The 19,161-nt window shown below is 39.5% G+C and overlaps 1 protein-coding gene across 2 annotated transcripts; it reads right to left on the reverse strand.

The window, feature by feature from the left end:
* Nucleotides 1-1,678: 1,678 nt before the first annotated feature.
* itprip (inositol 1,4,5-trisphosphate receptor interacting protein) lies at nucleotides 1,679-17,904 on the reverse strand. Of its 2 annotated transcripts, XR_012050990.1 has the most exons (3): nucleotides 17,740-17,904; nucleotides 2,049-4,399; nucleotides 1,679-2,014 (listed from the first exon to the last, which is right to left on the reverse strand). XR_012050990.1 is itself a non-coding variant. In XM_061968420.2 (2 exons), the coding sequence occupies exon 2, from the start codon at nucleotides 4,369-4,371 to the stop codon at nucleotides 2,815-2,817; it is 1,557 nt and encodes a 518-aa protein (XP_061824404.1). In that variant the 5' UTR covers nucleotides 4,372-4,399; nucleotides 17,740-17,904; the 3' UTR covers nucleotides 1,679-2,814. The 2 variants fall into 2 exon arrangements, 1 of the variants encoding a protein (XP_061824404.1); XM_061968420.2 differs by having other exon boundaries at nucleotides 1,679-4,399.
* Between the last annotated feature and the right edge of the window lie 1,257 nt (nucleotides 17,905-19,161).

Raw genomic sequence — 19,161 nt, forward strand, 5'->3', positions numbered from 1 at the left:
CAAACTTTCTCATCTTCTCGATTCTCTTGTCAAACAAAGTATCGTCGAGTAGCGTGTTTTTCCAGTTATAAAACTTGTGATTTTTGCAGCACATTCTTAAAAAAAAAACACGAGAGTGTGGTCAAATAGATGATCTTTGACTTTCTTTCTTTTTTTTGTGACTGATAAAACAAATAAGACCAAATTCAAATGTCCACTGTACAGGACAATGGTTCTGTGGAGTATACAAAATAGTAGAATAGTAAAGGCCCCCAGGTCCTCAGCTTTATGGAAATGTGGCCCCCAAAACAAAATAGTCCCGGTGTTGTACCGAAATCTGTTACCCATCGGAATTTGTAACTCCAGGGGGCGATGTTCCCATGACGTTTGTTTGATGGTTAAACGGCAAGCCCAAAGAAGAGAAGAAGAACGCTTGCGTAAATGGCGTAAACTATCCTTAATGCTGAAACGTTAGTTGTCGGAATTTCAGCATTAATAACAACAATGGACTCATACTATAATGAAAGTAAGTCATTGATTTCCAGAATATGTGCAATTTATTAATGCTGAAATTCTGACAACTGACGTTTCAGCATTAAGGATAGTTTACGCCATTTACGCAAGCGTTCTTCTTCTCCTCCTCTTTGGGCTTGCCGTTTAACCATCAAACAAACGCCATGGGAACATCGCCCCCTGGAGTTACAAATTGCGATGGGTAACAGATTTCGGTACAACACCGGCTTGGGTTGTCCCCCATACCGGTACCAAAATGTATTTTGATACTTCTCTAAAAAATGCCATTATTGTCTTTAATTGTAACAAAACAATGTTAGTGTACATGAAACATTTGTTTATTATTGCAATTTAGTCCTTAAATAAAATAGTGAACATACTACTTGTCTTTTAGTCAGGGCCGGCCCGTGACATAGGCCGTATAGGCAAATGCTAAGGGCGCCGTCCATCAGGGGGCGCCACGCCAGTGCCACAAATGTTGGAAAAAAAAAAAAAAAAAGTTGGTACTATTATTTCTAAATACAAAAAATAATCCCTCGTTAATTAAAATGCAAAGTAAAGCCTATATAATAGAAATATTATTTGTTACAATATTACAATATTAGATTTTGTGACGATAAAAAAATATCGATGTAATCATAATAGTATCAACTAAATACGCTCTTGTACTTGGTATCATTACAGTGGATGTCAGGTGTAGATCCACCCATGGCGTTTGTTTACATTGTGACGCCGGTGAGCTATTGTATCCTCCTACGGTGTGTAGTGAAGCACGTTTAGCTATTCCTCCTACTCCAGTGATAATACTACTTGTAAGAAATGTACTTTATTTGTCGCCATGGAGGCCAGGATTAGTGATTTAGAAGTATCTAAAACACTGTGGATGGACGTTAGCTGCTCGTTAGCTCTTCCTGAGGGTGTTTCAGTGTTATAACTTCACTTTTATCTTGACTTTTTACACCAAAATGCGTCCATTCTCCCTTTTCTGTCTACACACTGAGTCTGCTTGTAAGTACTCTGTGTGCGTGCGCTGCCCAACATGCTCCTCTGCTCCTAAAACCAGCAATGTCCCGGAACCGGTACTTTTTATAGGCGGTATAGAACATGATTCATTAGTACAGTGGTACTATACTACTAGTGGTTTACCGTACAAGCCTTGTCTTAGCATACAATAAAGTACATTGAGTTGGGTTTTAGTGTCTTTAATGTACAAAATGTATCAAAGTTCTTTCATTTTTGGGTGTGCGGCCCTCCGTAGAAAAAGTTTGGAGACCCCTGTCAGAGAGGTGTGTGTCAAGTGCAGTAATAAGTGAGTGACAAACACACACAGCATGCAGAAGAGTTGCACAATTTGTCCACAAAGTTGTGGAACAAAGAGACAAACTCTCTCATTGTCGATATGAGATTACAGCATACTTGCCAACCCTCCCGAATTTTCCGGGAGACTCCCGAAATTCAGCGCTCTCCCGAAAACCTCCCGGGACAAATATTCTCCCGAAAATCTCTCGATTTTCAGCCGGAGCTGGAGGCCACGCCCCCTCCAGCTCCATGTGGACCTGAGTGAGGACAGACTTTTTTCACAACGGGAGGACAACAGGGTGACAAGAACTAAATCATCCAGACTAGAGACAAATTGTATTATTATGTTTATCTTACCTAAAAATAAATATATTTATTACTTTTTTTTTTAAATAACTAAATACATTTTTTACTATATTTTGCTAAAAACATCAAAATTAATTGTATTTTTAATTGTATTTTTTCTGACTCCTTATTACATCCAGCCATAGAATTATACATTAAAATAAACATATTAGAAATAATTTTAAATTATCATAATAATTCATTTAAAATGACCATATTTAATTATTAAAATAATTGCTTGTTTATCAACAACTTTAGCATTTTATTCATTACATTTTGAAGCTCTCAGAAGCCAAGTTATGTTATATTCCTTAATATTTATTTATGCAAGTTTGAAGTATCAATTATCTAAACACAGTTTTGTTTGCATATTTTCAGGATGTATGTATATATATATATATATATATATATATATATATATATATGAAATACTTGACTTGGTGAATTCTAGCTGTCAATATACTCCTCCCCTCTTAACCACGCCCCCACCCCCCAAAATCGGAGGTCTCAAGGTTGGCAAGTATGGATTACAGTCTTGTTTGGTCCACAACAAGTGCACTACAATACTTCTAGTAATTATATGTATTATATATATATATACATATATATATATACAATACTTCTAGTAATGATATATAAATAGAATACTTCTAGTAATGATATATAAATAGAATACTTCTAGTAATGAAAGCCTCTATTAGACAAGAGCGGCGTGTACTCTTGTAACAACATGGCCGCATTCCTCATCATCTCCTGGAGGTGGCGCACAGTGTTGGCGTACTGGTCCCTCCTCAGCACCAAACTCCGGAACAGGTTGACGGGCTCCGCTCTGCGGATGGTCTCCGGCAGCCGCAGCTCTCCCGGGACTCTGTGGTTCCCGATCAGGACGTGATGGAGTCTCTTCTCCCGGAGGCTCCTGTGCATGAAGCCCAGTATGTCCCTCAGTCTGCACTCCGTCCTGTCGGCGGCCCAGGCGGGCGGCGGGTGGAGCAGCAGCAGGTGCAACACCACCGTCTTCCAGTGGTAGTCCAGCAGAGCGTTCCCGCCTGTCAGCGCCGTCTGCTTCCTGTGCAGGAAGGTGACCACCTGCAGGCAGTGCAGGTGGCAGGAGGGCTGTGGGAGCGGCCTGGCCAGGTGCTTGAGGAGATTCCTCTCGTAGACGGCCAGCGAGAGAGGCCAGAACGGGTCTGGAGGTCCGCCGCAGTCCGACGGGAAGTGCGAGACCAAGTAGGCGTCGGTGTCCGCCAGCTGGACCGCGGGGATGATGTTCACCATCATGGCTTTCCCGGAAGGGAATCGGATCTTCAAGGCGCCCGCCGTGTCCAGGCTGCGGAAGGTGACCTCAAAGTCATATTTGTGGGAGATGCGCCCCCACGCTTTGGTGAGGGCCACCTGGAACCACGCCATGACTCCACCTTTGGCCAGGAGAGAGCTTCCTCTGGGGTCCAGGTAGGCGTGCAGCTGGTTGGCGTGCAGCAGACACAGCATGTCCTCGCCCATGTTGGCAGAACCACACAAGCACCCGCCCTCGGGGTCCCCGGGCCGGCTCACCCGGATGGTGCCGCACCCCCGCCTGTCGGGCGGCACGTCGCTGGACGGGTCACACCACAAGCTGACCTGGAAGGCCAGCGGGTCGGGGGGCGAGAAGGGCACGATGAAGTCGCACACCGGGGGCTTGCACATCTGCCAGGACTCGAACATGCTTCCCATCCCGACAAAGTCCTCCACTTCCATGTCCGCCTCCCGGTCACAGACGCTCCTCAGAGACTCCAGGAGGTCGTCCACAAAACCCTCCGCAAACTCCCTGGCCCTCCCGGTGTCGTGGGCGTGGCCGTACGTGCTTTTGTCACAGAAGTTGGCGAGGACGTCTTTATCCAGCGCCATGGAGGTGGCGTCCACGCAGCCACTCTCAGGCAGCTCGTCGTCCACACCCCCGCCGTTCCAGTCGGCCGCGTCCGCCCTGCACATCTCCACGGCGAGGAAGACGGCGAAGGACAGGGCGCTCCATACGTACCAGCTGTACGCCTCCTCCCAGGCGCCTTCCTCCGGCTGCGAGAGAGCCTCCTCCATCTTGGCCCGTTCCCTCGCCAGCCTCTCCTCGTGCTGCCGCATGCGCGCCATCAGCTCCGCGTCCTGCTCCACCGCGGAGGTGGCGTTCTCTTGGGGAAACAGCAAGGGGTGGTTCAAGATGGCGGCGGCGACCACCACGCACACGCGCGCGATGGCCCCCTGCATCTTTGGCCCCGTGTCTACCAGTCGCTTCCTGTAACATACCACCACCAAAAGGTGAATGAGAGTCAATATGTGAAGCTAATTGTTTTGGAAAAGCCAAAAGCAGTGAAGTTGTCACGTTGTGTAAATGGTCAATAAAAAGAGAATACAACAAATCCTTTTCAACTTATATTCAATTGAATAGACTGCAAAGACAAGATTTCATATTTTACTTGAATGTAGGGCTGCAGCTAACGATTATTTTTCTATCGATTAATCTATAGATTATTTTTTCGATTAATCGGTTAATCTATAGATTATTTTTTCGATTAATCTATAGATTATTTTTCCTTTTACCGATTATTTTTTTTATTTAAAATGAAGAGGAAAAAATAAATGTAGGCCAGTTTTTTCAAAAGGCATGGCTTTTATTTACAAAAAAAAAAGTATGGCCACTCAGTCAACATTGACAACAACATGACAAAATATTCTGTAACAATGTAAACATTTAAAACTTTTAACATTTAACAAAATTAAAAGTAGCTTATTTGCTTTTTAATGTGCAAATATAAAAGTAAACATCCAGTGCAAATCTTAATATTCTGCAATAGTATAAGCATTTCAAAAGTAAAAGTATTGCTTATTTTGCTTTAAAATGTGCAAAAATAAAGATAAACATCCAATACAAAAAAGTGCAAAACGGAAATATTCTGTAACAAGTGTAAACATTTCAACAAAAGTAAAAGTATTGCTTATTTGCTAAAATGTGCAAAAATAAAGCTAAACATCCAATACAAAAAAGTGTACAGTGTAAACATTTCAACAAAAGTAAAAGTATTGCTTATTTTGCTTAATAACACAACAATGATAGTATGATTAAAGTGAAAGTTAATTGTTGGTTTGTACATAGTATATGTAACTGTTAATGTTGTAAAAGGTATTTGCACAACTAATTAACGTTAGCGTTTGTGACACGTCTTGTGCCGTGGGGTTCTTTCAGGACCGACAGACTGAACGCCAGACGGCTTTGCCAGGTTTACAATCTTTTCATTTTACACAAAGTCTTTTCTCTTCCAACTGCGCGGATCGCGCACCTGGGCACGATCGCCGCTCGCTCGCCGCCGCCGCCTCTCCACAGCGTTAAAGAGGAGCGCGTCTTTGTAAACACTGAACAGGCACGCCAAACGCGCCTCTCAGAGCAAACGGTGCTTTAGTTTATGAATTTACAACGCAGATACAAATGACACATTCATGTTTTTGTGTAATGATGACAACGTATACGCACGCGGACGATTGACTTGTTGATGGTGATGGCAAGAACGCTGTCGGGGGTTTTCTTTTCAAATGTTCGTTCATAGCCGTTGTGCTGCTATGATAGGCCATTTCCGCTTGACACAGTGTGCATACAACAACATTATTAGGCCGTTTATTGAAATACTCCCACACTTTTGACGACTTTTGGCGTGCTTTTTTCCCCTCGCTCGCATCGTCTGCTTTGCGCTCCGCCATGACAGTAGTGTGACGTAAATATGCGACGCGCCGACGCACAAAAACGGCGTCGACATATTTACGTAACCGATGACGTCGACGCGTCGTTTCAGCCTTACTTGAATGCATGTCATTTATTTGCACCAAATGTTATGACTTGTGCCTCCAGGCCATGTCCTATTTAGGTTTCCGTTATACACTCCTTGTTTACCTCTGGTTGCTAGGAGCACTGATTTTAACACACCGGCCTCTGTTGGTTGATTGGGACACGCACTTATGCCCAGTCGCAATCATGTCCCTTATGTATACCCGTCTCGCCCCCGCCTGTTCTTGCGAAATACTGGAAATAAAATACTACCGTATTTTCCGCACTATAAGGCGCACCTAAAAACCACAAATTTTCTCAAAAGCTGACAGTGCGCCTTATAACCCGGTGCGCTTTATATATGGATTAATATTAAGATTCAATCTCATAAAGTTTCGGTCTCGCAACTACGGTAAACAGCCGCCATCTTTTTTCCCCGTGGAAGAGGAAGTGCTTCTTCTTCTATGCAAGCAACCGCCAAGGTAAGCACCCGCCCCCATAGAACAGGAAGCGCTTCTTCTTCTACTGTAAGCAACCACCCGCCCGCGTAGAAGAAGAAGAAGCGCGCGGATATTACGTTTCATTTCCTTTGTGTGTTTACATCTGTAAAGACCACAAAATGGCTCCTACTAAGCGACAGGTTTCCGGTTCATGAAAAGACGCAATCTCTCCATCCGCACACGGACTACTATTTCACAGCAACTGCCTAAAGACTTTCAAGAAAAGCTGGCTACTTTCCGTGCATATTGTAAAAACAAGATAGCTGAAAAAAAGATCCGGCCAGAGAACATTATCAACATGGACGGACGAGGTTCCACTGACTTTTGATATTCCTGTGAACCGCACTGTGGATACAACGGGAGCACGTACGGTGAATATTCGCACCACAGGGAATGAGAAGTCATCCTTCACTGTGGTTCTAGCTTGCCATGCTAATGGCCAGAAACTTCCACCCATGGTGATATTCAAAAGGAAGACCTTGCCAAAAGAGACCTTTCCAGCCGGCGTCATCATAAAAGCTAACTCGAAGGGATGGATGGATGAAGAAAAGATGAGCGAGTGGTTAAGGTAAGTTTAAGTTTACGCGAAGAGGCCGGGTGGCTTTTTTCACGCAGCTCCGTCCATGTTGATATACGACTCCATGCGCGCCCACATCACGCTGGTTTTTAATATATTATTAAAGTTTGACTGACCTATCTGACTGTTTTTTTGACATTCCTTTAGCGCAGTTAGATGCGGCTTACAACACGGGGCGGCTTATAGGTGGACAAAGTTTTGAAATATGCCGTTCATTGAAGGCGCGGCTTATAACCCAGGGCGCCTTATGGTGCGGAAAATACGGTACTCTTACCTGCAAGCTGCCCGATTTCCACCGCGTCTTGACATCGCAAACACAACACCGCGCCAAAACCTTACACAAAACTTAGTAACAATTTTATATAAAGTTTTTTCAGGCTGTGTTTTACAGCACACCAGTCAGTCTACTCACTCTTTGTTGTACTGACGTATGCACTGATCTGATCACAAGGTACAAAAGCAGTGAAGTTGTCACGTTGTGTAAATGGTCAATAAAAAGAGAATACAACAAATCCTTTTCAATTTATATTCAATTGAATAGACTGCAAAGACAAGATATTTCATGTTTACATTTGCAAATAATCATCAACTTAGAATTGAATGGCAGCAACACATTGCAAAAAAAGGCATTTTTACCAGTGTGTTACATGGCCTTTCCTTTTAACAACCCTCAGTAAAGGTTTGGGAACTGAGGAGACACATTTTTGAAGTGGAATTCTTTCCCATTCTTGCTTGATGTACAGCTTAAGTTGTTCAACAGTCTCCCTTCTCATATTTTAGCCTTCACACATTTTCAATGTCTGGACTACAGGCAGGCCAGTCTAGTACCCGCACTCTTTTACTACGAAGCCACGCTGCTGTAACACGTGGCTTGGCATTGTCTTGCTGAAATAAGCAGGGGCGTCCATGATAACAACATATGTTGCTCCAAAAGCTGTATGTACCTTTCAGCATTAATGGTGCCTTCACAGATGTGTAAGTTACCCATGTCTTGGCCACTAATACACCCCCATACCATCACACATGCTGCCTTTTACACTTTCACCCTAGAACAATCCGGATGATTCTTTTCCTCTGTGGTACACAGTTTCCAAAATCAATTTGAAATGTGGACTCGTCAGACCACAGAACACTTTTCCACTTTGCATCAGTCCATCTTAGATGAGCTCGGGCCCAGCTAAGTGTTTCTGGGTGTTGTTGATAAATAGCTTTGGCTTTGCATAGTAGAGTTTTAACTTGCACTTACAGATGTAGCGACCAACTGTAGTTACTGACGGTGGTTTTCTGAAGTGTTCCTGAGCCCCTGTGGTGATATCCTTTACACACTGATGTGGCTTTTTGATGCAGTTCCGCCTGAGGGATCCAAGGTGTGTAATATCATGGCTTACGTGCAGTGATTTCTCCAGATTCTCTCAACCTTTTGATGATATTACGGAGCGTAGATGGTGAAATCCCTAAATTCCTTGGTTGAGAAATGTTGTTCTTAAACAATTTGCTCAGGCATTTGTTGACAAAGTGGTGACCCTCGCCCCCATCCTTGTTTGTGAACGACTGAGCATTTCATGGAAGCTGCTTTTATACCCAATCATGGCACCCACCTGTTCCCAATTAGCCCGTTCACCTGTGGGATGTTCCAAATAAGTCTTTGATGAGCATTCCTCAACTTTCTCACTCTTTTTTGCCACTTGTGCCAGCTTTTTTGAAACATGTCGCAGGCATCAAATTCCAAATGAGCTTATATTTGCAAAAAATAACAAAATGAAATATCTTGTCTTTGCAGTCTATTCAATTGAATATAAGTTGAAAAGGATTTGTTGTATTCTCTTTTTATTGACCATTTACACAACGTGACAACTTCACTGCTTTTGGGTTGTTGTATTTCTTACTTTTGCACCTTCATTTTAAGAGGTTTTTGTTTAAAGACCTATCTTAATAGTGTAATACCATCCATCCATCCATTTTCTACCACTTATTCCCTTCGGGGTCGCGGGGGGCGCTGGAGCCTATCTCAGCTACAATCGGGCGGAAGGCGTGGTACACCCTGGACAAGTCGCCACCTCATCGCAGGGCCAACACAGATAGACAGACAACATTCACACACTAGGGACCATTTTAGTGTTGCCAATCAACCTATATCCAGGTGTCTTTGGAGGTGGGAGGAAGCCGGAGGGAACCCATGCAGTCAAGGGGAGAACATGCAAACTCCATTTTAAGTTAAATATCTTGTGTTGTGGGCTTTTCTCAGGGTTTTTTTTTAGGTGAGAGGGAAAAACAATAATGAATCAATGGTGTGACAGCACAGTAGTGAGAGGAGGAAGGAAGACTGAACATTATGTTTCATTTGATAACCCCATGGCTTGTCTGCAACATTGACAAAAAGGTTCTTCAGAATGTCCACGTGAGTAGGAACACATGAAGGACAGAGTGAGTATCTGATGACGTTCAGGAAGGAGAATGGTACACATTGTAAGAGGAAGTTACATAACTTCCTGTCACAGCTTTACTGTGCTTCAGTATACTCTGGTGAGGACATCCTGCCATGGTGGATTTAAAGCAGGGGTGCTCACACTTTTTCTGCAGGCGAGCTACTTTTCAATTGATCAAGTCGTGGGGATCTACCTCATTCATATATATCATTTATATTTACTTATTTATGAAATATATGTTTTTGTTAACAAGTTAAAGGTGTTTAATGATAATGCAAGCATGTTTAACACATATAGTTAATAAATTAAAGGTGTTTAATGAAAATACAAGTATGTTTAATACATATAGTTAATATTGTTAACAAGTTAAAGGTGTTTAATGATAATGCAAGCATGTTTAACACATAGTTAATATTGTTAATAAATTAAAGGTGTTTAATGATAATACAAGAATGTTTAACACATAGTTAATATTGTTAACAAGTTAAAGGTGGTTAAAGATAATACAAGCATGTTTAACACATATAGTTAATATTGTTAAGTTAAAGGTGTTTAAAGATAATACAAGCATGTTTAACACATATAGTTAATATTGTTAACAAGTTAAAGGTGTTTAAAGATAATACAAGCATGTTTAACACATATACCGTATTTTCCGCACTATAAGGCGCACCTAAAAACCACACATTTTCTCAAAAGCTGACAGTGCGCCTTATAACCCGGTGCGCTTTATATATGGATAAATATTAAGATTCATTTTCATAAAGTTTCGGTCTCGCAACTTCGGTAAACAGCCGCCATCTTTTTTCCCGGTAGAACAGGAAGCGCTTCTTCTTCTACACAAGCAACCGCCAAGGTAAGCACCCGCCCCCATAGAACAGGAAGCGCTTCTTCTTCTACCGTAAGCAACCACCCGCCCGCGTTGAAGAAGAAAAAGCGCGCGGATATCACCGTACGTTTCATTTCCTTTGTGTGTTTACATCTGTAAAGACCACAAAATGGCTCCTACTAAGCGACAGGGATCCGGTTCATGAAAAGACGCAATCTCTCCATCCGCACACGGACTACTATTTCACAGCAACTGATATTCCTGTGAACCGCACTGTGGATACAACGGGAGCACGTACGGTGAATATTCGCACCACAGGGAATGAGAAGTCATCCTTCACTGTGGTTCTAGCTTGCCATGCTAATGGCCAGAAACTTCCACCCATGGTGATATTCAAAAGGAAGACCTTGCCAAAAGAGACCTTTCCAGCCGGCGTCATCATAAAAGCTAACTCGAAGGGATGGATGAAGAAAAGATGAGCGAGTGGTTAAGGTAAGTTTAAGTTTACGCGAAGAGGCCGGGTGGCTTTTTTCACGCAGCTCTGTCCATGTTGATATACGTATGTTTGTGATTGCACATTTGCGTACATTTTGGGAGTGAACAGAGTTGTTAGAACGCTGGTTTTTAATATATTATTAAAGTTTGACTGACCTATCTGACTGTTTTTTTGACATTCCTTTAGCGCAGTTAGATGCGGCTTACAACACGGGGCGGCTTATAGGTGGACAAAGTTTTGAAATATGCCGTTCATTGAAGGCGCGGCTTATAACCCAGGGCGCCTTATGGTGCGGAAAATACGGTAGTTAATATTGTTAACAAGTTAAAGGTGTTTAAAGATAATACAAGCATGTTTAACACATATAGATTCCTTTCTTTCATGAAGACAAGAATATAAGTTGGTGTATTACCTGATTCTGATGACTTGCATTGATTGGAATCAGACAGTGGTGCTAAAAACGTCCGCATTTTCGAATGGAGGAGAAAAAAAGTCCTCCTTTCTGTCCAATACCACATGAACGTGGTTGGTTTTTGGCATTTTATTTATCCAGCTTCTGTACTCCTTTGTATACACTTTACAAGAAATACATTGTTAGCCAACTCCGTAGCTTGCTAGCTTGTGCACGCCAGCTTTCTGAGACTCTTATTTTGGTAGCGCAGGCAGGATGAAGTAGCGCTTTTATTGTGCAACTGTGCAGTCGGTCTTTGGAGTTTTGACGACAGGTACGGCGCCCGAGTCTGTTGAAATAAAGTGTTTCTCGCCTTCGGTAATTTTAATGAGCTGGCAGCAGCCAGCGTCATCTCAGAAGACCCTCGGGTGCCGTGAATGTCAATCAAGTGACGAAAGTGACGTCATAGTGAAGATTTATGATCGCTCATTTTTAGGACTATTTTTTTAATGGCTGGCTGGTGATTGACTGACACACCCTCCGAGATCGACCGGTAGATCGCGATCGACGTAATGAGCACCCCTGATTTATAACAACACAGACGTTAAGCAGAAGTGCACCCCACACCCATGAGTGTATACATTTATCACTAATTCACCATATATAGTAGTTCATTTTCTTATGAAAAAGTGGTTACACAGTAGATGATAGTCAATCATTGCTGAAACACAGAGAAGGGGTACATTTGGATGAGCTCTGCTTCTTCCTACTCCTTTTCAAACTTGTTGAACTGTGAGAATGATGTCCCTTATCCTAATTGTTAATGTCCCTGTGCCTATTCTGACATGTACAGTACAGGCCAACAGTTTGGACTCACCTTCTCCTCAGTCTTTATTTCCATGACTATTTACATTGTAGATTGTCACATCAAAACTATGAATGAACACATGTGGAGTTATGTACTAATAACTGAAAACATGTTTTATATTCTAGTTTCTTCAAAATAGCCACCCTTTGCTCTGATTACTGCTTTGCACACTCTTGGCATTCTCTCCATGAGCTTCAAGAGGTAGTCATCTGAAATGTGTTTTCACTTCACAGGTGTGCTTCATCAGGGTTGATTAGTGGAATTTCTTGCTTAATCAATGACGTTGGGACCATCAGTCGTGTTGTGAATGAGAAGGTGTGTCCAAACTTTTGGCCTGTACTGTACATTCACTCAAATATACAAAATACGTGTGAACAGTTATTCAACTACAATATTTGGGTGTTGAAATTGTGTCTGGTTTGTCTATGCATGGTGCGCAATATGTATTATTTATTTTTTGCTCATTTGTTGTTTTACTTTTGTAGCTGTATGTAGGAATGGCACCGCTGAAGTGTTTTAATGACTTGTGAGTTCTCTGTGTTCTTTGATGTTTCCCTATGCTTTTAATGTGTTTTAGTTTGATTTATTGTGGACGTTTCTCCATTGTGGGATAAATAAAGTTCCCTATGGTTGTAATTGTATTTCTTGTGGACGTTTCTCCATTGTGAGATGAATAAAGTTCCCTATGGTTTTAATGTGTTTTAGTTTGATTTTTCATAGACGTTTCTCCATTGTGGGATAAATAAAGTTTCCTATGGTTTTAATGTGTTTTAATTTTATTTATTGTAGACGTTTGTCCATTGTGGGATAAATAAAGTTCCCTATGGTTTTAGTGTTTTAATTTTATTTATTGTAGACGTTTGTCCATTGTGGGATAAATAAAGTTCCCTTTGGTTTTAGTTTGATTTCTCATGGACGTTTCTCCATTGTGGGATGAATAAAGTTCCCTATGGTTTTAATGTGTTTTAATTTGATTTATTGTGGAGGTTTCTCCATTGTGGGATAAATAAAGTTCCCTATGGTTTTAATTGTATTTCTTGTGGACGTTTCTCCATTGTGGGATGAATAAAGTTCCCTTTGGTTTTAATTTTATTTCTTGTGGACGTTTCTCCATTGTTGGATAAATTAAGTTCCCTCTGGTTTTATGTGTTTTAATTGTATTTCTTGTGGACGTTTCTCCATTGTGGGATGAATAAAGTTCCCTATGGTTTTAATTGTATTTATTTCTTGTGGACGTTTCTCCATTGTGGGATGAATAAAGTTCCCTATGGTTTTAATTTTATTTCTTGTGGACGTTTCTCCATTGTGGGATAAATAAAGTTCCCTATGGTTTTAATTGTATTTATTGTGGACGTTTCTCCATTGTGGGATGAATAAAGTTCCCTATGGTTTTAATTTTATTTCTTGTGGACGTTTCTCCATTGTGGGATAAATAAAGTTCCCTATGGTTTTAATTGTATTTCTTTTGGACGTTTCTCCATTGTGGGATAAATAAAGTTCCCTATGGTTTTAATGTGTTTTTATTCTACTTCTTGTGGACGTTTCTCCATTGTGGGATAAATAAAGTTCCCTATGGTTTTAATTGTATTTCTTTTGGACGTTTCTCCATTGTGGGATAAATAAAGTTCCCTATGGTTTTAATGTGTTTTAGTTTGATTTTTCATGGACGTTTCTCCATTGTGGGATAAATAAAGTCCCCTATGGTTTTAATGTGTTTTAATTTTTATTTCTTGTGGACGTGTCTCCATTGTGGGATAAATAAAGTTCCCTATGGTTTTAATGTGTTTTAATTTTATTTATTGTGGACGTTTCTCCATTGTGGGATAAATAAAGTTCCCTATGGTTTTAATGTGTTTTAATGTTTGTTTATTGTGGACGTTTCTCCATTGTGGGATAAATAAAAGTTCCCTATGGTTTTAATTTTATTTCTTGTGGACGTTTCTCCATTGTGGGATAAATAAAGTTCCCTATGGGTTTAATGTGTTTTTATTCTACTTCTTGTCGACGTTTCTCCATTGTGGGATAAATAAAGTTCCCTATGGTTTTAATTGTATTTCTTTTGGACGTTTCTCCATTGCGGGATAAATAAAGTTCCCTATGGTTTTAATGTGTTTTAGTTTGATTTCTCATGGACGTTTCTCCATTGTGGGATAAATAAAGTCCCCTATGGTTTTAATGTGTTTTAATTTTTATTTCTTGTGGACGTGTCTCCTTTGTGGGATAAATAAAGTTCCCTATGGATTTAATTTTATTTTTTGTGGACGTTTCTCCATTGTGGGATAAATAAAGTTCCCTATGGTTTTAATGTGTTTTAATTATATTTCTTGTGGACGTTTCTCCATTGTGGGATAAATAAAGTTCCCTATGGTTTTAATTTTATTTCTTGTGGACGTTTCTCCATTATGGAATAAATAAAGTTCCCTATGGTTTTAATGTGTTTTAATTGTATTTCTTGTGGACGTTTCTCCATTGTGGGATAAATAAAGTTCCCTATGGTTTTAATGTGTTTTTATTCTACTTCTTGTGGACGTTTCTCCATTGTGGGATAAATAAAGTTCCCTATAGTTTTAATTTTATTTTTTGTGGACATTTCTCCATTGTGGGATGAATAAAGTTCCTATGGTTTTAAATTGTATTTCTTGTAGACGTTCCTCCATTGTGGGATAAATAAAGTTCCCTATGGTTTTAATTGTATTTATTGTGGACGTTTCCCGATTGTGGGATAAATAAAGTTCCCTATGGTTTTAATTGTATTTATTGTGGACGTTTCTCCATTGTGGGATAAATAAAGTTCCCTATGGTTTTAATGTGTTTTAATTCTACTTCTTGTGGACGTTTGTCCATTGTGGGATAAATAAAGTTCCCTATGGTTTTAATGGGTTTTAATTTTATTTCTTGTGGACGTTTCTCCATTGTGGGATAAATAAAGTTCCCTATGGTTTTAATTGTATTTATTGTGGACGTTTCTCCATTGTGGGATAAATAAAAGTTCCCTATGGTTTAAATTTTATTTCTTGTGGACGTTTCTCCATTGTGGGATAAATAAAGTTCCCTATGGGTTTAATGTGTTTTTATTCTACTTCTTGTGGACGTTTCTCCATTGTGGGATAAATAAAGTTCCCTATGGTTTTAATTGTATTTCTTTTGGACGTTTCTCCATTGTGGGATAAATAAAGTTCCCTATGGTTTTAATGTGTTTTAGTTTGATTTCTCATGGACGTTTCTCCATTGTGGGATAAATAAAGTCCCCTATGCTTTTAATGTGTTTTAATTTTTATTTCTTGTGGATGTTTCTCCATTGTGGGATGAATAAAGTTCCCTATGGTTTTAATTTTATTTCTTGTGGACATTTCTCCATTGTTGGATAAATTAAGTTCCCTATGGTTTTAAGTGTTTTAATTTTATTTCTTGTGGACGTTCCTCCATTGTGGGATAAATAAAGTTCCCTATGATTTTAATTTTATTTCTTGTGGACGTTTCTCCATTGTTGGATAAATTAAGTTCCCTATGGTTTTAAGTGTTTTAATTTTATTTCTTGTGGACGTTCCTCCATTGTGGGATAAATAAAGTTCCCTATGATTTTAATTTTATTTCTTGTGGACGTTTCTCCATTGTGGGATAAATAAAGTTCCCTATGGTTTTAATGTGTTTTTATTTCACTTCTTGTGGACGTTTCTCCATTGTGGGATAAATAAAGTTCCCTATGGTTTTAATTGTATTTCTTTTGGACGTTTCTCCATTGTGGGATAAATAAAGTTCCCTATGGTTTTAATGTGTTTTAGTTTGATTTTTCATGGACGTTTCTCCATTGTGGGATAAATAAAGTCCCCTATGGTTTTAATGTGTTTTAATTTTTATTTCTTGTGGACGTGTCTCCTTTGTGGGATAAATAAAGTTCCCTATGGTTTTAATTTTATTTCTTGTGGACGTTTCTCCATTGTGGGATGAATAAAGTTCCCTATGGTTTTAATGTGTTTTAATTTTATTTCTTGTGGACGTTTCTCCATTGTGGGATAAATAAAGTTCCCTATGGTTTAATTTTATTTCTTGTGGACGTTTCTCCATTGTGGGATAAATAAAGTTCCCTATGGTTTTAATTTTATTTCTTGTGGACGTTTCTCCATTGTGGGATAAATAAAGTTCCCTATGGTTTTAATGTGTTTTAGTTTGATTTTTCATGGACGTTTCTCCATTGTGGGATAAATAAAGTCCCCTATGGTTTTAATGTGTTTTAATTTTTATTTCTTGTGGACGTGTCTCCTTTGTGGGATAAATAAAGTTCCCTATGGTTTTAATGTGTTTTAATGTTTATTTATTGTGGACGTTTCTCCATTGTGGGATAAATAAGGTTCCCTATGGTTTTAATGTGTTTTAATTATATTTCTTGTGGACGTTTCTCCATTGTGGGATAAATAAAGTTCCCTATGGTTTTAATTTTATTTCTTGTGGACGTTTCTCCATTGTGGGATAAATAAAGTTCCTTATGGTTTTAATTGTATTTCTTGTGGACGTTTCTCCATTGTGGGATAAATAAAGTTCCCTATGGTTTTAATTGTATTTATTTTGGACGTTTCTCCATTGTGGGATAAATAAAAGTTCCCTATGGTTTTAATTGTATTTCTTTTGGACGTTTCTCCATTGTGGGATAAATAAAGTTCCCTATGGTTTTAATATGTTTTAGTTTGATTTCTCCTGGACGTTTCTCCATTGTGGGATAAATAAAGTTCCCTATGGTTTTAATGTGTTTTAATTTTTATTTCTTGTGGACGTGTCTCCATTGTGGGATAAATAAAGTTCCCTACGGTTTTAATGTGTTTTAATTTTATTTCTTGTGGACGTTTCTCCATTGTGGGATGAATAAAGTTCCCTATGGTTTTAATTGTATTTATTGTGGACGTTTCTCCATTGTTGGATGAATAAAGTTCCCTATGGTTTTAATTGTATTTATTGTGGACGTTTCTCCACAGTGGGATGAATAAAGTTCCCTATGGTTTTAATTGTATTTCTTGTGGACGTTTCTCCATAGTGGGATGAATAAAGTCTATCCATCCATCCCTTTGGGTGTTTTTTCCAAGTAATTTTGACTCATGGCAAAACTATGAATAAGAATACAATTCGAACTATGCTGACATTTTGGACGTGTAAACGCTTGGCAACTTGTGGTCTAGGTTGTTTCCATTCTAAATATTTAGGTACAATCATCCGACCGCAAGTAGGAAAAGGAAAAAAGGAGTAAAACGAAAAATACTCTCATAACACAAAGTGACGTTGCCAAGCGACTCTACTCCTCGGTTGTCATGGCAACAAAATAAGACCGTGTCCATTTACTACCCCGTTATTGTGTTATTCCAGACACGCGTGAGTCACGTTGCACCGTCTGCCATTGCTCAGACAACAAAACAATGTTGTGGTGACTTCCATTGTCGTGTGGACTTTCTTTTAAGGAGGATATTTTGTTTTTTAAGTGCCAAAAAGTGTCGTAAAGTGTCGCGTCGCCCTTGGCAACAAGACCGTTAGCAGCTCGCGTGTCGTCGACGTTTAGTTGATTATTTCTTCGGTCAGTGGTCAACAAAAGAAACAAACAGTTTTACATAAACAAACAGTTGTACATTCATAAAATGAAAATGTTGCAGACCGGAAGGGTTTAGGCTGAAGTTGAACACGTTATTCGACGTTGGTCGGAAAAGTTCAAAGGAACTCGTATTGTGTGGTAATTTCGACTTTAAACTTACCTTTAACGCCATCTCTGTTCCGCACCATGGTAGAAGACGTCATGTGGCCAGTTCTCCGAACTTTAATAGCCTCGTCGCGCTCACAACTTTCACTTTTGTCGATGACATTTCCTGTTTTCTAAAGCTCCTCCCGCCCAAACACGCGGAAACCGCGCCCACAGGCCACGCCCACAATAGGCGGTTTTTTTTTTTTTGGCCGGTTATTTTGGTGCTGCTTATTCGACACAAGTATTTCACACAGACCCCGAGTCAGCTGAGGACTTGAATGACACTTTCGACAGAAACCCCAACTCTATACGAGGAAATAAACAATATTGTTTAAAAAAAAAATGTAATTTGATTGAATGATACTTTTATGAGTAGATTGCACAGTACAGTACAGTACATATTCCGTACAATAGACCACTAAATGGTAACACCCCAACAGAGGTGGGTAGAGTAGCCAGAAATTGTACTCAAGTAAGAGTACTGTTACTTTAGAGATTTATTACTCACGTAAAAGTAAGGAGTAGTCACCCAAATATTTACTTGAGTAAAAGTAAAAAGTATGTTGTGAAAAAACTACTCAAGTACTGAGTAACTGATGAGTAACATACACACACATATCATATATATATACACACACACACATATATATATATATATATATATATATATATATATATATATATATATATATATATATATATATATATATATACATACATTGATATATACAGTATATAATTTATATTTATTTATTTTGCCGTTTTTGTTTACATGTTAAAGGTGTTTTAATGAATATACATGCATGTTTAACACATATAGATTCCTTTCTTTCATGAAGACAAGAATATAAGTTGGTGTATTACCTGATTCTGATGACTTGCATTGATTGTAATCAGACAGTAGTGATGATAACGTCCACGTTTTCAAATGGAGGAGAAAAAAAGTTCCTCCTTTCTGTCTAATACCACATGAAAGTGGTTGGTTTTTGGCATCTTGTTTGTCCAGCTTCCATATTCGTTTTTATACACTTTACAAGAAATACATTGGCGGCAAACTCCGTAGCTTGCTAGCTTGTTTGCGCTGGCTTTCGGAGACTCTTATTTTGAAAGCGCAGGCGCGATGGAGCGGCACTTTTATTGTGAAGACAGGAACTGTGCAGTCAGTCTTTAGGCTTTTGACGGGATGTACGGTTGAAATAAAAAAAAGGGTCTTTTTTCCTTCACACTTTTGATTGATTGGAACTTTTATTAGTAGATTGCACAGTACAGTACATATTCCGTACAATTGACCACTAAATGGTAACACCCGAATACGTTTTTCAACTTGTTTAAGTCAGGTCATGTGACCCCTGGCTCTGTTTGATTGGTCCAACGTCACCAGTGACTGCATCTGATTGGTGGAACGTAGTGAACGTCACCAGTGACTGTATTTGTT

The sequence above is a fragment of the Nerophis lumbriciformis genome, linkage group LG02 (assembly GCF_033978685.3).
Source record: "Nerophis lumbriciformis linkage group LG02, RoL_Nlum_v2.1, whole genome shotgun sequence".
Lineage (NCBI taxonomy): Eukaryota > Metazoa > Chordata > Actinopteri > Syngnathiformes > Syngnathidae > Nerophis > Nerophis lumbriciformis.